Here is a 21,002-nt window from a genome sequence, read left to right on the forward strand (position 1 = left end):
GAACCTTATCACACAACGTTGGAAGCCCTCCTATACTTAGAATTAAAATCCCTTTCTCACGTCAGATCTATGCTGCCATCTGCTTCAATAACATAATCTCACATTTTATTCTGTTTTGTGTATATGTGATATATTTTTATAACAGGAAAGAGCATCAATAATGTATTTAATTGTTTTTAGAATTCATATAGAGACAGTATAAAATAGAGACTAAAAGACACTGTTTTTTGTTTATTTTTAAAAATGTTTTTAGAACTTTCTAGTGGCCGGTGCCGTGGCTCACTAGGCTAGTCCTCTGCATAGTGGCACCGGCACACCGGGTTCTAGTCCCAGTCGGGGTGCCGGATTCTGTCCTGGTTGCCCTTCTTCCAGGCCAGCTCTCTGCTGTGGCCCGGGAGTGCAGTGGAGGATGGCCCAAGTGCTTGGGCCCTGCACCCCGTGGGAGACCAGGAGAAGCACCTGGCTCCTGCCTTCAGATCAGCACGGTGCACTGGCTGCGGCGGCCATTGGAGAGTGAACCAACGGCAAAGGAGGACCTTTCTCTCTCTCTCTCTCTCTCTCACTGTCCATTCTGCCTGTCCAAAAAAAAAAAAAAAAAAAAACCAAACCAAAAATAAAAAACAAAAAACCAACTTTCTATTTATTTATTAGGAAGATATTATTTATTACTTATTAGGCATAGAGGTGGATGGAAAAAACTCCCACCATCTTGGTTCACCCCCTAACTGCCCATGTAGCTGGTGATGTGCTGGAGCTAAAACCAGGACCTGGGAACTCAGTACAGCCCTCACTGGTGGGTGTCATGAGCCTTCACAGCTGCCTTCCCGGATTCATATTAGCAGGAAGCTGGTTTGGGAGCAGAGCAGAACTCAAACACAAGCACTCCAATGTGGGATGCAAGTGAATTAACTGCTAGGCCAAAGTGCCCTCCTGACACTGTCTTTTATAACAAAATAATGCAGGACTTAGTCCATGGCTATGTATTGCCTCTGAGACAAAGAAAGTTACTGAAGAATTCTAATCCTTGTGTTCCTCATTTTACGATAGTTAAAAATGCAATATTGATAGCGATTTAACTATTAATAAATGTAAGTCAACATACTGATAAGTATTATAATAGGTACATTAATATTTATTCTATGTAAGGAGATAAGAAGGAAATCATAGTAAAAATTAAACTCCATACCTTGTATATCAAAAGCTATCCATGAACCAACTGTTCATATTTCCAGTAGACTGTAAGTTTCTGGAGGACTAGAAGTGTGGTTTTCTATTTGAATCTATGACCCACAATGATTGCTTTTGGACAACCTAATGATAAAAGTGACATTTATAACAGTAGAAGATAATCCTAAGGGCCTACGTAGCATCTTCTTATCTTCGTATGCTTCCTTACTCAACATAATTCCATTATTCCATAACCAATAATACAAAATCAAATGGTCCTATAGTCAACTGACACAAGAGAAAAAAAAAAAAAAACTCATGAGCTGTGAGAAATTCTATAAACTCCCTAGTGGGAGTAACAGCATTTGTCATATTTAAAACTATCACTGATGCAGGATGATCAGACCAACAGTGAGTGGCCCTGAAGTTTTATTCTCCCAGCAAACAGAATTCCCATGGCAGTCACTTATGGAGGATTTCCAGAGTTTCCTGGCATTTATTGGACACTACCTAACTCTAAAAGAGACTATATTAGAAAGTCCCCAGGTTAGAGTTCACTTACTTTACGGCTTGTTCTTCATTACAGAACTATGAATTCAGAAGACTCATGCATATATAGGTATTTTCTCATCAGAACTCATTACTTTTGCTGCTTCTATACAGGTAAGAAGACATTGTTAACCTAACAGATTCACTGCATTTGTAACAGATCACACAACGTAGCAGTTCTTTTTATTTTTTATTAATATAAATAGAGCAGATTTCAAGCATTTCATAGGTACAATTCTAAGAAGATAATTTTATCTCCTCCGTTCTTTTTCCCTCGCTCAATCCCCTCTTCCTTCCCTTCTCTTTTTTCTTCAATTTTTGCAAAAACATAATTAAAATCCATTTCATAATCATAGGCTTAATGCACCACTAACCATAATATTCAACAAGTAAAAAAGTAGAAAGATTGTCATCAGCCATTTAAGAGTGTTGTGGTCTGATGCTTAGAAAATATTACGTGGAACTGTGCCCCCCTAACAAAAGATTTAACTCAGAATTTTGAAAATTAAGTTAATTATTTACATGAATTTACTATGACACAGCTGATAAACATCAGAGTCTCAATAAATGATTGAATTCAAAATTAAAGAGAACTTTGACCCCGTTCTATGCCAGGCACTGCGCTGGATGCTTAGATGACAATAATAAATAAATTAGTCACAGTCTTGGAAGGAAGACAGACATATATAGAAATAACTGTACCATATGTTATAACTGCAGTTCTGTAAGAACACAGAAGAGGCCATCTTCAATTCTGTTAGGAAAGGATCCACAGAGGATGTATTTATATGGGCATCGAAGATAAATTCAAGGAAGATGACTCATTGATCTGAACACCTAAAATTATCCTTAATAGAGATTTATATTTTCTGAAACCGCACTTTCTAGAGTTTTTCTGGGGAGAGCTAAACTTTTGCTAAATAAAGTAATTAAACAGGCATCTTGTTTTGGTGCGCACTATCCAAACTCCCTCCACCACCCTTTTTCCACCCTTCCCTGCCTCTAGTCATCACTATTCCAATTCAGGTCTACTTTTTTTGAACTTCCACATGTGGAAGAGAACATTTGGTATTTGTCCTTCTGTGTCTGGCTTATTTCACCCAGCGAGCGATCTACAGTTCTACCCACTCTGCTACTAATATCAGGATTTTATTCTTCCTAAGCCTGAAGAATATTCCTTTGTATATCTACACCACAGTTTCAGGAGCTCCTAGGTTCCATCCAAATGAGAAGATAAGAAAGCGGAAAGGTTATTTCCTTGGTTTGATAGATTTATACTATATGTGTTGAAATATTGCACTGTGGGTAATAAAAATATACTAGTTTTCCATGTTAATCAAACATTTTAAAACTAAAAATGATCTACTTATTACTTCTTGAATTCTCTATTTAGTGGAGGGTTAAGCCTTTGATTATAAAGAAAATTGGAAGCATTTCACTGCAAAAATTTGAAGAAAAGAAGTATATACTGTATAAGCAAAGAGAATAAAGAATCTCCAAGCATCTAACCACAAAGTAATTCCAAAGGAGAGGAAATGCTGATTACCCTGCTTTTTTTCTTTTTATATATTTATTTATTTATCAAAACACATTGAATACATGAATTGAAATGGTCACACACTTGCCCAAAATATGTACAATTATTGTTAATAAAAATTATTTGAAATTCAGCTTTGGACTGTAATAGAAACTTATTTCAATGTCTGCTCAAATTATCATTTTAATTCTAACTTGTGTTATACAAGTTAGAGATTTAATTGGCATGAGATAATAGCAACTGATGCTTATCAGGAAATAAATTTCAGATATTAAAAAGTGATTATGAATGGTCTTTTAAAAATTTCATTGCAAACAGGACTTTAAATAAATTCACTTCGTTCCAAAAACTTTGAAAGCTACACAGTTTTTTTTCATAATAAGTATCTTCCATGAACTACACGAAATGCACTTCTATTTCTGCTGTGGTATTGCAGGAGAATGTAGGTGACTTCCTTGTTCTGGCATGAGAAATATGTGAGAAGTGTAAGCAACATCCTAACTCTGAGAGTTCCCCTGAATTTTAAATGATTTCAGATAGAATAAAAATGTATGCAAATTTCTAAAATCATGGCAAAAATATGAGTCCCATAAAAGAATGATGAAAATATTATTAAGTTTCCATTATGCAAAAGTTCCCTAGACATGATATGTGTTCTCAATGTTACTCTGGTAAACCATCAAATTAATTGAATGTTAAAAATTGAGTTTTTGATTCAGTTGGCCATAGTGATGGCCACACCACTGTACCTCAGAGTAGAGTATAACTTGTTGTGAGTAGAGGGGACAGGAATATAGCATGATACTAATCTCATGTCAAAGAAAGATCACTTGTCAACTAAGTCATCTAAGAACTGGTTAGGATAGCAAGCAGTTCCTCAGAAACAGTGCCAAAGGGTGACTCAGGGTGTGAGTGTGACAACAGTGCAACTTAGTCAGCTACTCAATCTCTGTCGTAAGAGGTATTTACCTATTCATTCTAGTAATCTGATTATCAAAACTAATAGGATTTAAAAACTTATAGTGGTGTGCAGGACCATGCTGAAGGTAAGGCTTAACCCCAGGTTGATGAGCACTTAGCCACGCAACACAGGTATCTCAAAGTCCTGAGCGTGAATGTCAGTGCTTCACCTGTATGTACTTTAGCAAGACAGCAGTAAGGTCATTACTAACTAAATTTACCATGTGCCTACCTTATGCTGAATGCTGTGTTAAGTATTTTTACACAATATTGCAATTAAAATACTCAGTCTGGTCATAATCCTTAATTGTTAATTTTTATAGTATAACTATAAGTAATTATAATAGTTATACTTAGTAAATAATTATCAGTACAAAAAACCTGGGTCCAGCTCCCTTCTTATTGTCTAACATTAAATCCTCCAGATAGCATGAACTTAAAAGATTAGGATATCATGGCTTTCCTGTAATTCCTTTATTCTTTATGTTTCTGCACTAATTGTTATTGAATAGTAATTTATGGCCAATTGTAGAGCAGAAAAAGGAAAATATTGTAGAAATATTTTTCATAGCTGATAGAGAATTCTCTATTTACAAACAACTTAGATATGTAAATATAATTCCCTAAGCCCATTTGTGCACAAATACATGTGTTCAAACTTGCTTAACAAGCACATAAGTACACTAGAAGCATCATTTAGAAGTTATAAATCCTGAACTTGAAAACTTTCAGACTTGGTGCAGTTTGGGTCTAACAGCACTGCATCTGTTGCAATAAACTACTGTAAAGTGAATGGCTAGTCTACAAATGACACATAGTTTTGATAGGTATTATAAAAAATTGGTAGTCTCAGGTTAGAGGCAGGGAAAGACTTTAGGTCTCTCTCAGTCTGATAATATAGTAGAAATGAAAGAAGAATGCAGACAATTACATATTATGTCTTTTTTTCCCCATGGATTATGCTTTTGGAGTTGTGTATGAAAAGTACTCACCTACCCCAAATTCAAGCTGATTTTTCCATGATTTTTCACTAGAAAATTTAGTTTCACTAGAAAATTTATGATCATGATCAGGTTGTAGATAATTATTTAGAAGTTATAAGATATAGACTGAACTTTTTTTCACATTTTGAAATTTTTCATCATGACTTATTGAAAAGAACTGTTTCATTTTAATATTTTCTGATATTGTGGCTACTTTACATCAACATATTCATGTGCTTACATCTTCATTTTCAGAAGATTCTTAGTCCTATTCCTGCTGTGTCCACCGTGTTATCTTTTTTCTCCTTTTGTCCTGAAGCTTCTTAAAATGATTGTCTCAATCACTGTCTTAATTTCTCTCTCACACATTGATTTGGTTTCCTAACTTCTCATTCAGTGAAGTGATGCATTAGAACAAAGTGGGAGTTAATGGTAACCAAGGGATCATACCGACTGACCACAGACAGAGCCAGTTCCAGTTTACACCTGTCACAACTTTAAGTACCATATTTCATAACTGTCTGTTTTAAAACATCATTCTAAGAGGCCAACATTGTGGCATGGCGGGTAAAACCACAGCTTGCCACACTGGCATCACATATGGGCTCCAGTTCAAATCCAACTGCTCCACTTCCAATTCAGCTCCTTCTAATGTGCCAGGGAAAATAGCAGAGGATAGAAAAAGTCCTGAGGCTCCTGAACCCATGAGGGAAACCTGTAAGAACTGCCTGGCTCCTGGCTTCAGCCTGGCCCAGCTCAGGCCATTGCAGCCATTTGGAGAGTTAACGAGCAGTTGGATGATCTCTTTCTCCCTCTCTCTCTCTCTCTCTCTCTCTGTGTCTCTCCATTTCTATTGCTCTCACTCTAGCTGTCACTCTGCCTCTGCCTTTTCCTTGTTGTAATTCTGACTTTCAAATAAATACATCTTTAAAATTTATTCCTAATTATAATTTCTATGTTTGCATTACAGGATGCTTGGCTTTAGAGATACAATAGGAAAGGGGTAATGAAAATTATATATATATATATATATAATGAATATATATATAGTGAATATAGTGAATTTTATATATATGTATATATAGTGAATCTTCCTAAACAATCCACAATCATGCTAAGAGATTCTGATGCTCCAAACTACCATTTTTTAATTAATTAATTAGTTCATGTACATAGATTCTCAGTTGCAAAAGCTGTTACTGGTTCATTTTTTTATTTCTTTTTTAAAATAAAAGTGAATAGTAAAACAAAATGGTTTTCAGAAAGGTTCATGTAGCAAACCTAAATGTGTATTATATTTAAGAGACACATATACCCAATCAAAAATATTTGGAAAGTTAAAAAATTAAATATACACAAATATAAAAACAAAAAATTTATGTGGATATATGTATATCACATAAATTGGAATTCAAAGCAAAGATCATAAGTGTGGAAAGGAGAGTACATTATAATTATGATAGTATATGACTGTTCACTGAACTTACTTGCATGCTGTTGGTCAGATATTCCCCAAATAATGAGAAACTATAACAACTTGAAACTAAACTAGGTGAAGAAATGTTTAAAAAAACCAAAGTTGTCTTTTTGGCTTATTAGCTCTCACTTCTAGGCATCTTCTGTATACTCTACTATACCAAAAATATAAATATATAAATATGATCATGACTATTTTCAGGTTGTGGGAATCCCTGAAGGGATATATATTTTCAGTTTGAAGTCCTTTAGTTACCATTCATATCACATTGACCTAATGCTTTGTCTAATATTTTTAAAAATCTGTGAATTTTATATGTGCATATTTATATATGTAGTTATTGTGTACAAAATGGGATCATTGCACAGGCAGCGTCATAATCTTCTTCTTCCATTCAAAAATAACGTGAATATTTTGTTATTTTCTTTTATATTTACTTATTTATTTATTGAAAGAATTAGAGTTAGAAAGAGAGGTTTTCCCTCTGCTGGTTCACTCCCCAAATGGCCACAATGGCCAGAGTTAGGCAAGGCCTTCCTCAGGAGACTAGAACTCCCTCCAGGTCTTCTAAGTGGGTAGCAGGGGTACAAACACTTGGGCCACCCCTCACTGCCTACCCAGACACCGTAATGGAAAGCTCTATCAGAAGTGGAGTAGCTGAGACTCCAGCTGGCTCTGATATGGGATGCTGGCATGCAGGCAGTAGGTTAACCCCACTGCCCTCTCCTCTCCATATTCTTTTTTTTTTTTTTTTTTTTTTTTTGACAGGCAGAGTGAACAGTGAGAGAGAGAAAGGTCTTCCTTTGCCGTTGGTTCACCCTCCAATGGCCGCCACGGCTGGTGCGCTGTGGCCGGCGCACCGCGCTGATCCGATGGCAGGAGCCAGGTACTTATCCTGGTCTCCCATGGGGTGCAGGGCCCAAGCACTAGGGCCATCCTCCACTGCACTCCCTGGCCACAGCAGAGAGCTGGCCTGGAAGAAGGGCAACCGGGACAGAATCCGGCGCCCCAACCGGGACTAGAACCCGGTATGCGGGCGCCGCAAGGCAGAGGATTAGCCTAGTGAGCCACGGCGCCGGCCTCTCTATATTCTTAAACACCATTTCTCAAACATTATGTCATGGAAGGTGCAATATTATACTCTATGATTTTCTATTATGTGTTTGAGAAAGTAAGTCTCAATTGTACAACACTTAGATTCATTTCAAGTTTCTATATACACAGTACTATTACTATGATTATTTTACAGTATATATATAGTCCTGTTCTTAGGATAAATTCTCAAAAATGGAAGATCTGTCTCAAAGGTTCTACATATTTTAAAATTTTGGAAGCACAGACAATGGGTAAACATATTAGAGCCCAAGATAACTTTAGGAAAGGATCAGTACAGGTGGACAACCAAATATTATGAGCATTGGAAGCAAAACAGTATCACAGGGGCCTAGAGCAAAGACACTGTCACAAAAAGAAGGAAAATATTGCCTAAGATAAGTTACAGGGAATCTTTTAAGATAGCAATTTATCAGCAATTTGTATCTGATAATTTGTATTTGAATCAAAGGTTAAAACCAAAGTAGAAAATAAGTAATACAATCTTGAAATAGGGCTATAATAACGTAGTTAGGAGGATAATAACACATTAATATTTAGTATGCACAGGAAGTTTGGAGCTTGGAAAGGAACTTAGGATATGGAGTCTCACCACGTTGTCTTACCAACCAAGAACATGAGAGCCAGAGGGGAAGATAAGCCCATTGTTGTCAGCAAGACTGATTCTTATTTTCAGGCTCCCATCTTTATTTCAATGGTGTTTCCAAACATCATGCTCACTCTTCTCACCTCTTACTATTAACAGAAGCACAAAACTCATGGTTTCCAACCTGACTGGTTTTTCTTGTGAATGATTCAGAGTTTTTGAATGCTCTCTCTGTCTCTCTCTCCCTCTCTCTCTCTCTCTAACACACACACACACACACACACACACACACTGCATTATTCCCCTGAATATATCATAATGGTCTACTATTTTGTATGTAATTAGAATGACATCCTCAGCTTGGAAGATCCTGTGTGTGGGCTGACCTGTATCAAACACAGGCCTGTGTGCTTTGAAGGGATGTGAATGGAGGTCCAGTGAAGACTATAACCAACATTATGAACTGTAAAATATGGTATATTCATCGCATATAATTCTATAAATGCAGATAATACAAGCAGTGTCACTCAAGTTCATAATATCTTTTTCCCTCTACAACATGTGCCACCAAGAATATCCCTTCCTGCTATTTAACCTTGGCTGATCTAGAGTTTTTATAGTTTCAAAAATGTATTTATTTTCATTTATTTGAAAAGCAGAGAGAGAATTTCCACCGAAATAGCCTGCAATAGCCAGGGCTGAGCCAGGCTTAAACCAAGAACCCAGTATTCAATCTTGGTCTCCCATGTGGTAGCTAGGACCCAAGTACTTCAGCCGTCCTCTACTGTCTTCTAGTGTGCTCATTAGCAGAAAGCTGGAATCAGAAACAAAGGCAGGACTCAAACTCAGACACTAGTACAGGATGCAGGTGCTCCATGTGGCCCATCACATCTCCACTGACTACATCTCAAAGACCTCGTGAGACTTCTGTAGTAATGTGGCCTCAGCCACAGAAGGCAATTGGTATCGACAGTCACATCTGGAAAAGTAATCTCTGCCAGAATGGCTTTCCGAGACAGGAAAGAGGTGAGATACCCACTCTGGGGCGAGCGGAGCAGTTTATTCACTCTAATGCTCACTCACTCACTTATTAAAGTGCAGCTCTGTATCTGCACTTCTAGATTCAAATTTAAAGAGTTTATGCCAACATCTTTTAACTCCAAGGAATGCAAACTAAGTCACCTTGAAGTCCATAAAAACAGACCTCCTAAAGCTGGCTATGTCTCCTTTGACCTGTGAAGATGAAGCAAATGCCTCTTCTGAGCTCATGTATTGCTTAGGAGAACCTAGTGACATGAATAGGCCCTTACTTATAAACTAGGGTTAGAAGTAAACTCTAAACTCCTTCTTAGAGGTAATGGGGAATAACACTAAATTTCAAAGCCAAGGAAAATTATTGAAAGTCCCAAAGGGATGGAAAATCTTGCCAATATCTGTGCTGTGAACGGTCTCTTTATTCTTTCTACAGGGATCTGAAAACAGACATCTGATGGAGTCCACAGAAGTATTAAATCAGTCTCAAGTATCAGAATTTATTTTGCTGGGATTGACCAACTCCCGAGATACTCAGTTTTTACTCTTTGCACTCTTCTTAGTTATCTATGTGGCCACAATTTTTGGTAACCTTCTCATTGTGGTCACAGTGGCTTGTACCCAAAGTCTGAACACTCCCATGTATTTTCTCCTTGGAAATCTCTCCTTTGTGGATATGACCCTTGCTTCCTTTGCCACTCCCAAGATGATTGTGAACCTGATCAAAAACCACAAGGCCATTTCTTTTGCTGGCTGCTTTACTCAGATATTTCTTCTTCACCTACTGGGTGGGGTTGAAATGATACTGTTGGTTTCCATGGCTTACGACAGATATGTGGCTATTTGTAAGCCTCTACACTACACAACCATCATGAACAAGAAGGTGTGTGTGTTGCTTGTACTGGTTTCATGGCTCTTAGGTTTCCTTCACTCAGGCCTTCAGATACCTTTTGTTGTGCACTTGCCCTTCTGTGGTCCCAATGTGGTGGACAGCATTTTCTGTGATCTCCCTCTTGTTTCTAAGCTTGCCTGCATAGACACCTATATTGTACAGATAGTCATTGTTGCAAATAGTGGAGTGATATCCCTGAGCTGTTTCTTTCTTTTGCTTATTTCTTATAGTCTAATCTTCATAACCATTAGGAATCACTCTTCTACTGGACAATCAAAAGCCCGTTCAACTTTGACTGCTCATATCACAGTAGTTATTCTCTTCTTTGGCCCATGCATCACCATTTATATCTGGCCTTCCAGCAACCACTCTGTAGATAAATTCCTTGCTATATTTTATACTATCATCACCCCTATCTTGAATCCTATTATTTACACTCTGCGAAACAAAGAAATGAAGACAGCCATGAGGAAACTATGGGGAGCCTTTGTGAATTCTAGAAGCAATACTTAGGTTTAAAATGTAACTGCAGAGAAACAGGATAATTTTCAAAATAGTTATTGTATCAACACAAATGAAGTCGAGTAAAATCCATCAAGATTATGGAGGCCTAATATTAAAGAACTTCTTAGGGGCCAGCACTGTGGTGTAGTGGGCTAAGCCTCTGTCTATAGCACTTGAATTCCACATGAGCACTGGTTCATGTCCCAGCTGCTCTTCTTCTGATCCAGCTCTCTGCCAGGCCTGGGAAAGCAGTGGAAGATGGCCCATGTCCTTTGACCCTTGCACTCATGGGGAGACCTGGAAGAAGCTCCTAGCTCCTGGCTTTGGAGCGACCCAGCTCCAGCTGCTGTGGTCATTTGGGGAGTGAACCAGCAGATGGAAGACCTTTCTCTCTGTCTCTTCCTCTCTCTGTCTGTAACTCTACCTCTCAAATAAATAAATAAAATCTTTTTAAAAAATCTTAAATAATTCAAAATAAAATGCCTTTAAACAAAAACTTGTAAAACTGAGCTATAAAAAGTATTAATAAAAGATTTTCTTGTACTTCAAAGGAGTTTAGTAGATGTATATTTATTTTATCAAGGTATTACAATTGCTCTGGAAGAAAGGGAAATAAAGTGAATCCTCAGAACAGCTGTCACATTTTTATGTATAGATTGAATGATTCAACACTATTGTGGGTCCAAAACTGATTCTCTGTCTTCTCAATAATATTAATGTCTGAGTAGGACTCATATTTAGTGGTTCCTAAGAAACCAGTAATTCTAAGTATCTATCTGCGCAATCAAAGTAAAGTCATTTTTTGTTGGCTCAAAAATAAAAATAGGTACCTGTAAGACTAATAATATTATTAGATATACATACATATTCTTCCTACCAAATATTTCAGCTTCAAAGAACTGTGCATCCAACTCCAAAATAAGTTTTCAGAAATACAAATGCTGTGTTGGGAGACAAGATCTTTCTGTGTGTGCCCATGGGCCAAACATCATTTCAGCCACCACAAACAGCAAGTCCCTGTCTTGACTGCAGAGCCATTGTAGCTCAGCATTTAACTATGCTCCCATCTCTGGCTCCCTGGGTGCTGCATCTCACTTATCATTACCAATTGGACAGCAAGGTGTCCTGAACCAAGGTACCACTCCGGTTACTGTCCTAGATCACAAATATGTATTACTTGCACTTGATTCTTATGTCAGCAGCATTCTTCCTCCAAGGGCACCATTCAGAAAACACTCACGGCACTATCATGAGCAGTTTGTCAATCAGACCCAGTTCCAAGAAGGATTATCTCAGTCACAACGTATCCAACGGGAGCAACAGGGACCGGAAGCATCTTTGCAGGCATCACCATTGAAGACTCCAACAACCTTCTACACCACCGAAAACATTCATACCACTAACACCGAAGATCCCTAAAATCTTCTTCCCACACCACTCGGAGCTGCAGGGAGTCTACATACAGCATCCTCACAGTAACCAGAACAGGCTGCTTCCCACTCAGCAAAGGCCTTAATACACCCAAATGGGGTCTTTTCCTGCTGAAACCAGCCTGGAGAGTCTGGAAGAGTTGACCACGGTAACAAAACCTAGGAATCTATTTAAGACAACAAAGAATATGAAAAAAAGATTTGCCGTCACCAAAAGAACACAATAATTCCCCGGCAACTGACTCCACAGAAAGAGGAAATCACAAACTAAAAGTATTCATAATTGTCTCAAGGAAGCTCAGCAAACTTCAGCATATACAGAAATAACTCAATGAAAATAAAGTGATAACCAGAATGACAAATTTAAAGGACACCTGGAAGAAGCTCCTGGCTCTTGGCTTTGGATTGGCTCAGCTCTGGCCACTGTGACCATCTGGGGAATGAACTAGTGGATGGAAGAATTCTCTTTCTCTGTGCCTCTCTGTAACTCTGCCTTTCAAATAAAATAAATCTTTAAAAAAAAGGATAGGATACCAAATTTGCTTCATAGTAAATTGGGTGCTCAGGATGGAATCATCACTCCCTTGCTATTCTCATGGTAATATTGGACATTCCTAAGGAATGGGGCAGGCATTCTTCCAAAGGTAACTTTTGGGGGGAGCAAGCACCCCACACCCTCAGCTTCCACCAGGACCACCCTCCTGCCTATGAACCCATCTGACTCCTCACATTCCCTCCCCAGAAGAATGGACTCTAACTTCAGTTAGGGATACGGGACTACCATCCCTCTGGCTTCTTTAGCAGGGAAAAGCAGTTCACATGGGTTTTCAGCAGGAGGTGGCCTCTCAGGGGGACACAGTACCAGCTTGAAGAAATTGCTTCCATCCAAGGTTTCACATGCATGGCCATCTAGAATTTCACTGTTTCAAGTCTGAAAAAAACAAATCTAACAAGTAGATTAAACTCACAGGGTCTAAAACAAGGCAGAGAGTCATTGTTACAGGGCCTAAGGAAGGTGCTGTCTAAACCAGGAGGACGTTTTCCCATTGAGAGGCAAACAGAAACCGACAAAAGGAGGCTTGATCATCACCAGGTGGGCATTAGGGCCTGGCCAGGTAAGAGGCCTGCCCTTCACACGGAGTATCAGAAGAGACATCCTGAGGGAGCTGTGAACCTCCTTAGGGAAGGCACCCTACTGATTTTCATTACCTAGCTGGCCTGGGAGGAGAAAACATTACAAAGTTCTAATGTTGTACTGGTTTATATACGTTTCACTCTTCTTCCTGTTCTTTTTAGCACGACTTGGTATCACTGCTAACAAAGAAGTCCCCAAGAGATGTCCGTGGCAAATTGTCTCTGTGGTTCTTGTTCCATTTAGACAAGAGAACAGGAAAAGTTCACCCCAGGGACAATGTTAGGCAGTGAATATAACCCAGAATGAGGGAAAACATTTCTAAAGATATTTTCCCCACCCAACCATTGATGTCATCTCAAGCACACTACAGCCGACTCACAGATCTTAGAGATCACTTTTGTTTGGTAAGTCAGCTCTCCTCTCTGGTTCTCTTCCTTAGTTCTTAAATATTTCCATGTTTGTTACAAGGTTGCTCTCTATGCTTAGAGCTGAGAATGACTTCTTTATCTTCCAACATAGAAGACAATCCATGGGTTTTCCTCTCCTCTCTTATTTGTCTCTTTGCCTACACACTTAAGCCATCATCCCTGGCTTGCAAGATGTGTATTAGCAGGAACTTAGATGGGAAGCAGGAGAGCTGGGACTTGGACAAGGCACTCCAAATGAGATGCTAGTGTCCCAGGCAGTAACTTACAGGCTGAATGCCCACCCCATTTGTACGTCACATTTTCTTATCTAATGAGTTCTTTCACAATGTTGCAATCACAGTTCTTTATCGGCTACTCCATAAGAGCAGCTTCCAACTATCTTTGTTCAAGTGGTCCTTGTTTTAAGAGAATAAAAACTAAACCAGAGTGTCAAGTATGAGGATATTATTAAAAAGTTCATGGAAATGCATATTATGACAAAAAAGGTATGGATTTGAAACTTCTTTGGCAACAAAATAAACTTATTTTGCTATTCCATTTTACCATGAAATTGTTGAAGAGTCCTCATATACTAAGATAACCACAAACATAGATGTAGAAGAAAAACAGTTTAATATCCAATGAGAAATGATATGAAACGTAGTTATTGCAGAAAGATTAACATTCACACAGCATGACAACAAGAAGGCATCGTGAGCTAGGAAAGGAAACAGAACCCTTCCCTTGTGTACCCATCAGTGTATATACCTCAGGAAATTTATTCAATTCTCTGAGTTCTACACGCTCTTTGAAGAGATACAAATAATGAAAATATCACAGAGTTTTAAAGTACTTTATAATAAATCTAGTAAGGAATGAGTGCTTTGTTGCTGTATGATAAGAGTAGCTCAAGTTGTCTTTTTTCTAACTTTTTCAGTTCGAGAGTTATCATTAACCTCTCCCCTTTTTAATGAGAAGCCTCTCTGAGTTAAAGGTAATAATTAGAAACATGCTTTAATAGAATGTCCCATTAAGCCCCAGACCCTCTAAAAGATTAATGACCCACCATGAGCAAGAGAAGGGGAAGGTGTAAAAGTTGTTACATCCTAAGTTAGCAGCATGTTAAAACATACTTTGCAGCTGCACATGTTACAGTTATTGAGTAAGTATATGTTAACATGGAGAAAATGTAACAGATATTTTGAAAAAATGGGTTTTTATACATGTTACTGACAGACATTGTTCAGTTGAACCACAAAATTGTTGACCCTGGAAAGAATCCAATTTCAAGATCCAACATGAAAACTGGAGAAAAGAAATTACTAAAATTTATTAAAATGCTTAAGGTACAAGAAAAGTTTAAGTGTTTCCAGTGTATTTTCATTTGAGTCTTCACAACATGTATGTTAGGTTGAGTCTCCTCAATTTACAGATGAGGAAACAGAAACAAAAATGGATTTAGTTCAAGGCCACAAGATGGGGTGGGCATTTGGCCTAGCAGTTAATAGGCTGCTGGGGATGCCCTCATCACACATTAGAGCGCCTGCCCTGAAGACCCAGCTATGTCCCCATTCCAGTACCCTGGGAGGCAGCAGATGAGGGCTCAAGTAGCTGAGTCCCTGCCATGTATGTGGGAGATCCAGAGTGAGTTCCCAGTGCTGTTGGAAGCGTTTGAGGAGTGAACCACCAGGTGGTGGGACATTCTCTCTCTCTCTCTCTCTCTCTCTCTCTCTCTCTGTAATAAATAGATAAGTTTAAGGGCTAGAAGGTCAACAAATCATGGACTGAGATTTCAATCATTCTAATTTGAAAATCTATAGTCTACTAATTCTCCTAAATATTGTTTAATATTTATAGAAAAGCACAGTTAATTCACCAATATTTTGAATATTAACACTTATAAAACTGATTTTTTTTTTGACAGGCAGAGTGGATAGTGAGAGAGAGAGAGACAGAGAGAAAGGTCTTCCTTTGCCGTTGGTTCACCCTCCAATGGCCTCTGCAGCCAGTGCACTGCGGCCCGCACACCGCGCTGATCCGAAGGCAGGAGCCAGGTGCTTCTCCTGGTCTCCCATTGGGTGCAGGGCCAAGCACTTGGGCCATCCTCCACTGCACTCCCTGGCCACAGCAGAGAGCTGGCCTGGAAGAGGGGCAACCGGGACAGAATCCGGCGCCCCGACTGGGACTAGAACCCTGTGTGCTGGCGCCGCTAGGCGGAAGATTAGCCTGTTGAGCCACGGCACCAGCCTAAAACTGATTTTTAAATGTTACATGGTTACTTGTTGGTCCATTGTGTACTAGGAAAATACGTAGTCATCTTTTAACAAAACTATATCTCAAACACATCTGAAATCCTGATTTTACCATCAACTGTCATCTCTGTTACTTAATTCAGCAAGAACTACATTTTCAAAATGTATCCTGAAAAAGTTTGTGTCAATGAGAAATTACATTGCAAAAAAAAGTTTAAGTTGTTAAGCTTTGCAGGACACATAAATCTGTCAGGTATATTATTAGAGGTTTTTTTTAGAAGTTGAATACTTACTGGTTTTTCAGCACCAGACATTTCTCTATTACAGAAGATATACTTAAAGTTATGAGACTAATGCCATATATCATTCATAATGAAATATTTGTGTTATCTACTCTGTTTAGGAGAATTTTCTTTCTATCCATCTGTGATCTATGATTCCGAGTCCTTAGTAAAAGAGAAGGGGAAAATACTGCTCCTCATGAGGTAATGGTTTCCATGGTTAATTTGTTCACCGTGACCCCAAGGAAACTTTGGAGATTTTGAGAGGCAAAAGATGAGACACATAAATTGTATAAATGCCAAGACAGAATTAATGAAGGGGGAAAGTAAATGGGCAATTATGTTTCCTCCATCCAGTCTGAGATGCATTGTCGATTTACTTAGGGACCCAGTTATTTACAGGTGAATCACTGGCTATTACTGAATCTCTTTTTTTAGAAAAAAGATTCATTTATTTTATGTGAAAGGCAGAATTACAGAGAGGCAGAGAGAGAGAAAAAGGTCTTCCATCCATTAGTTCACTCCCTAGATGGACAAAACAGCCGGCGATGCGATGATCAGAAGCCAGGAGCCAGGAGCTTCTTTCAGCTTTCCCATGTGGGTAAAAGGACCAAAGGACTTGGACCATCTTCTACTGCTTTCCCAGGCCATAGCAGAGAGCTGCATTGGAAGTGGAGCAGCCGGGATTTGAACCTGCGCCCATATGGGATGCTGGCACTGCAGGCGGTGGTTTTATCTGCTACACCACAGCACCAGCCCCTATATTGGATCATTAACTTCATGGTTACTCGGAATCAATAGTCAAGGATATACTTTGCAGATATATGTTATTTACTTTAATCTTATATAATACTTAGATACAAAATTTGAATATGAACACTAAATTCTAAAACTTAAGTACGCTTTCTCATACCACTAACTGATACTACATTCTTCTATCTAGGTTATTTTACAGAACACACTGACTAAAATGGATGGAGGAAATCAGTCCATAGTGTCAGAATTTGTGCTTCTGGGGCTTTGCCAATCATGGAATGTTCAGGTCTTACTCTTCATGATATTTTTGATGGTTTACCTAATCATTGTATCTGGAAACACTGTTATCGTGGTCTTAATCATCACTGACTCACATCTCCATTCCCCCATGTACTTCTTGTTGGCCAATCTGTCCTTTGTGGACATGTGGCTTTCCTCAGTCACCACTCCTAAGATGATCACAGACTTCCTCAGGGAGAGCAAGACGATTTCCTTTGGAGGCTGCATGTGCCAGATCCTCTTTGTCCACTTCATTGCAGGAGGTGAGATGGTGCTACTTGTGGTAATGGCCTATGATCGCTATGTGGCCATCTGCAAGCCACTCCACTACTCCTCTATTATGAGTCTGCAAAAGTGCACTGGGCTGGTGCTGGCTTCCTGGATTGCTGGCTTTGTTCATGCTGTGAGTCAGATGGCTGTGATTGTGCAGCTGCCTTTCTGTGGCCCCAGGGAGATAGACAGCTTCTTCTGTGACATACCGCTGGTGGTCAGGCTGGCCTGCATGGAGTCCTCTAACTTGGAAATATTAATGAATGCTGACAGTGGGGTTGTTGCTGTAACATGTTTTATTCTACTGCTGATATCCTACACATATATTCTTCTCACTGTCCGCCAAAATTCTAAAACTGGAGCATCGAAGGCCCTCTCTACCTGCACTGCCCACATCACAGTAGTGGTGCTCTTCTTTGGGCCGTGCATCTTCATCTATGTGTGGCCACTCAGCATCACCTGGGTGGACAAGTTTCTCTCTGTGTTTTACTCAGTTATTACACCTCTCCTAAATCCAGCCATCTATACCCTGAGAAATAAAGAGATGAAAAGTGCTATGAAGAGATTTAGAAACTATGATTCCAAAGGAAATAATGTTCAGAAATTCCATGAGCGATTTATCAATACATGGACCTTGTAAAAAGGGGTAAGTTTCAGAGTGTTTAGATTAGATTAGATATTCCTGTATCTAGATACAAGAATAAGTTTAACATAATACCATGCTAATCTGAAGCCAGGAGCCAGGAGCTTCTTTACTTATTAATTAGTTAGTAGAATATTATAAAATGTTTCTCTAAGCTCCAAATCCAGTGATATGTGTTTATAATAAATCGATACAATCTCTTTTCCTTAGTCTGTAACTGTGTTAAAGAAAATCTAAATTTTTTTCAACAACCATCCTGGTGTGTGGTATCATAAAGAATTTCTCTTGAATTTTCTCCAAATTTCATTTGGAAAAAGTTATGATAATGCAATCTAAATTGTAAACAACATAAATGCATGACTCACAAAGATAGTATTGAAAAACTATTAATCAATAATTGGTTGTCCTACCTTAGTCTGTAGACTCATTTCATCCTTCTGTGCAACCCATTCAACCACTTTATTGCAATCATAATGTGTGTTAAGTAATATTTTTCTACTCAGGATTCTGAATATCTTTATAAATCTATGTATATATTGAGAAGGTAAATCTGTGTTGAATACTATTTACACAGATATCCTGGATATTTTGTAAAAAGGGCATAAGAATAAAAACCACCATTTACATTGTCCTATAGTTGAACTTTCACAACAATCTCTAAGTAGTAAATATTCTCATCTCAAGCATTTTAGTCACTTATTGTTGTGCTATCCAAGTTCAGTATCTATGTATCAATCTCAGAGGCAGATTCGCCTTGATTTTCACTGGTTGCAATAGAATCATCTTTACAGACACTAATCCAGAGGACTCATATTCACATTCCATAGACAAAATCCTATTGTCCAACAGCCAGTCTTAATTTAAATTCAATACAAATATTATTTTAGGAACCAAAATTTCCAATCCAACAAATACTCAAAGATGAGGAAATGGGAAGCAAAAATTTTGTACATGTATAATTAAGTGTAATAGTGGAAGAGGCTATTCTCTCTCTCATATCTCCATTCTCAAATATCCAAAAAGAAGGTCTTGTCTTCCATGCAAGACATAAAAAAGTATTCTCTATGCTACTACTTCATCAAATTAGGACATATATCGATGGGTGATCATGTACGTGTTCAGATTGGTGACTTCCATTTTCTTTTTCTTTTTTTAAATTTATTTTTTATTTAGTAAATATAAATTTCCAAAGTACAGTTAATGGATTACAATGGCTTGCCCCCCCCCATAATTTCCCTCCCACTCACACCCCTCCCATCTCCCGCTCCCTCTCCCATTCCATTCACATCAAGATTCATTTTGAATTATCTTTATATACAGAAGATCGATTCAGTACATATTAAGTAAAGATTTCATCAGTTTGCACCCACACAGAAACACAAAGTGTAAAATACTGTTTCAGTACTAGTTATAGCATTACTTCACATTGGACAACACACTAAGGACAGATCCCACATGAGAAGTAAGTACACAGTGACTCCTGTTGTTGACTTAACAATTTGACACTCTTGTTTATGGCATCAGTAATCACCTAAGTTCTTTTTTTTTTTTTTTTTGACAGGCAGAGTGGACAGAGAGAGAGAGAGAGGGACAGAGAGAAAGGTCTTTCTTTGCCGTTGTTTCACCCTCCAATGGCTGCTGTGATTCTAACTCCACCATAAGGGGCAAGTCCGATTGAGCATGTCCCAAATTGTACATCTCCTTCCTCTCTTATTCCCACTCTTACATTTAACAGGGATCACTTTTCAGTTAAAATTTAAAAACCTAAGAATAAGTGTGTGTTAGTCACAGAGTTCAACCAATAGTACTAGAACAAAACAAAGAGAAAATACTAAAATGGATAAAGTATTACATTGTACCTCAACAGTCAGGACAAGAGCTGATCAAGGCACTGTTTCTAATAGTGCCCATTTCACTTCAACAGGTTACCCCTTTGGTGCTCAGTTAGTTGTCACCGATCAGGGAGAACATATGATATTTGTCCCTTTGGGACTCGCTTAGTTCACTCAGCATGATGTTTTCCAGATTCCTCCATCTTGTTGCAAATGACCGGGTTTCGTTGTTTTTGACTGCTGTATAGTATTCCCTAGAGTACATGTCCCATAATTTCTTTATCCAGTCTACTGTTGATGGGCATTTGGGTTGGTTCCAGGTTTTAACTATTGTGAATTGAGCTGCAATAAACATTAAGGTGCAGACAGCAGGTTTGTTTGCCAATTTAATTTCCTTTGAGTAAATTCCAAGGAGTGGGATGGCTGGGTTGAACGGTAGGGTTATATTCAGGTTTCTGAGGAATCTCCAGACTGACTTCCATAGTGGCTTAACCAGTTTGCATTCCCAGCAACAGTGGGTTAGTGTCCCTTTTCCCCACATCCTTACCAGCATCTATTGTTGGTAGATTTCTGAATGTGAGCCATTCTAACTGGGATGAGGTAAAACCTATTGTGGTTTTGATTTGCATTTCCCTGATTGCTAGTGATCTTGAACATTTTTTCATGTGTTTGTTGGTCTTTTGGATTTCCTCTTTTGAAAAATGTCTATTGAAGTCCTTGGCCCATCTCTTAAGTGGGTTGTTTGTTTTGATGTTGTGGAATTTCTTGATTTCTTTGTAGATTCTGGTTATTAACCCTTTATCAGTTGCATAGTTTGCGAATATTTTTTCCCATTCTGTTGGTTGCCTCTTCACTTTCCCGACCGTTTCTTTTGAAGTATAGAAACTTCTCAATTTAATGCAATCCCAAATGTTAAT

The 21,002-nt window shown here is 38.4% G+C and overlaps 2 protein-coding genes across 2 annotated transcripts; both read left to right on the forward strand.

Moving 5' to 3' along the window:
- The first annotated feature begins 9,861 nt into the window (after positions 1 to 9,861).
- On the forward strand, positions 9,862 to 10,809 carry LOC100346907 (olfactory receptor 4K17). The gene has a single exon (XM_002718025.2). It carries the CDS (start codon positions 9,862 to 9,864, stop codon positions 10,807 to 10,809), a length of 948 nt encoding a protein of 315 aa, XP_002718071.1.
- A 6,463-nt stretch (positions 10,810 to 17,272) lies between these two features.
- Positions 17,273 to 18,250, forward strand: LOC100341550 (olfactory receptor 4K14-like). Its single transcript, XM_008269591.4, has one exon. It carries the CDS (start codon positions 17,276 to 17,278, stop codon positions 18,248 to 18,250), a length of 975 nt encoding a protein of 324 aa, XP_008267813.3. The 5' UTR covers positions 17,273 to 17,275.
- The last annotated feature ends 2,752 nt before the right edge of the window (positions 18,251 to 21,002 follow it).

This window comes from Oryctolagus cuniculus, chromosome 12 (genome assembly GCF_964237555.1).
Source record: "Oryctolagus cuniculus chromosome 12, mOryCun1.1, whole genome shotgun sequence".
Taxonomy (NCBI): Eukaryota; Metazoa; Chordata; class Mammalia; order Lagomorpha; family Leporidae; genus Oryctolagus; species Oryctolagus cuniculus.